The sequence below is a fragment of the Octopus bimaculoides genome, chromosome 2 (genome assembly GCF_001194135.2).
Source record: "Octopus bimaculoides isolate UCB-OBI-ISO-001 chromosome 2, ASM119413v2, whole genome shotgun sequence".
In the NCBI taxonomy this organism is placed as follows: Eukaryota; Metazoa; Mollusca; class Cephalopoda; order Octopoda; family Octopodidae; genus Octopus; species Octopus bimaculoides.
This window is the reverse complement of record NC_068982.1, coordinates 23450964-23451628: the sequence shown is the minus strand read 5'-3', so window position 1 is coordinate 23451628 and position 665 is coordinate 23450964. Positions and strand designations below refer to the sequence as shown.

Here is a 665-nt window from a genome sequence, read left to right as displayed (position 1 = left end):
AGCACTTATTCTCACTCTTCATATTAACGTGTATATATATATATATCAGTGAAAATGAACAAACCACAAATGTTCAATTATACACAAAGGTGAAAACGGGGGAATGAATAAAATGCCTAAAACCCCGTATCAATGACGAAAATAATCGAAGACTGAAAAAGCCAGACATACTCGTATCACCGTGATTTCGAACTTTGAGATAAACTCTTACTTCATCGGAAGTATTGCGGAAGTAATGTGTTCCTGGGGTATGTAGAACTGTGAATAATTATATGCATATGTTTGTGTTATGCTGATGACGAAAGACTGGTAAACACGACATTCCTAAATCAATTTATTTATGGCTAAACCTATTCATGAATCTTGTCGGTTATTCCCTCGCCTTCAGTGCGTATTGTCGTGAAACCTCCCGTAGTTTTGCGCCATTTGGCGTCCTCTTTCAACTTGTGGCTTGGTCTGTTGTAAGATTGGCTTTTTGCCTTTAATATGATTTTATAAATATACTTATAAAATTATATACTCTTTTAACTTTTACATTCATTGGTTATTACATGCTTACTATACCATAAAGTCAAATATATATTTTATCCTTAATTTTAATTCATATATACGCACACATATATTGTATTCCTCTATGTATTTATACATACATATATATATATATA

General features: G+C 32.0%; 1 protein-coding gene across 1 annotated transcript in view; it reads right to left on the bottom strand.

The window, feature by feature from the left end:
• Positions 1-350: 350 nt before the first annotated feature.
• Positions 351-665, bottom strand: part of LOC106868114 (uncharacterized) — a 49067-nt gene continuing 48752 nt past the window's right edge. The window contains exon 2 of the mRNA XM_014913243.1: positions 351-479. Within this exon, the coding sequence (XP_014768729.1) occupies positions 351-479 (129 nt within the window). The remainder of the gene's footprint in view (positions 480-665) is intronic.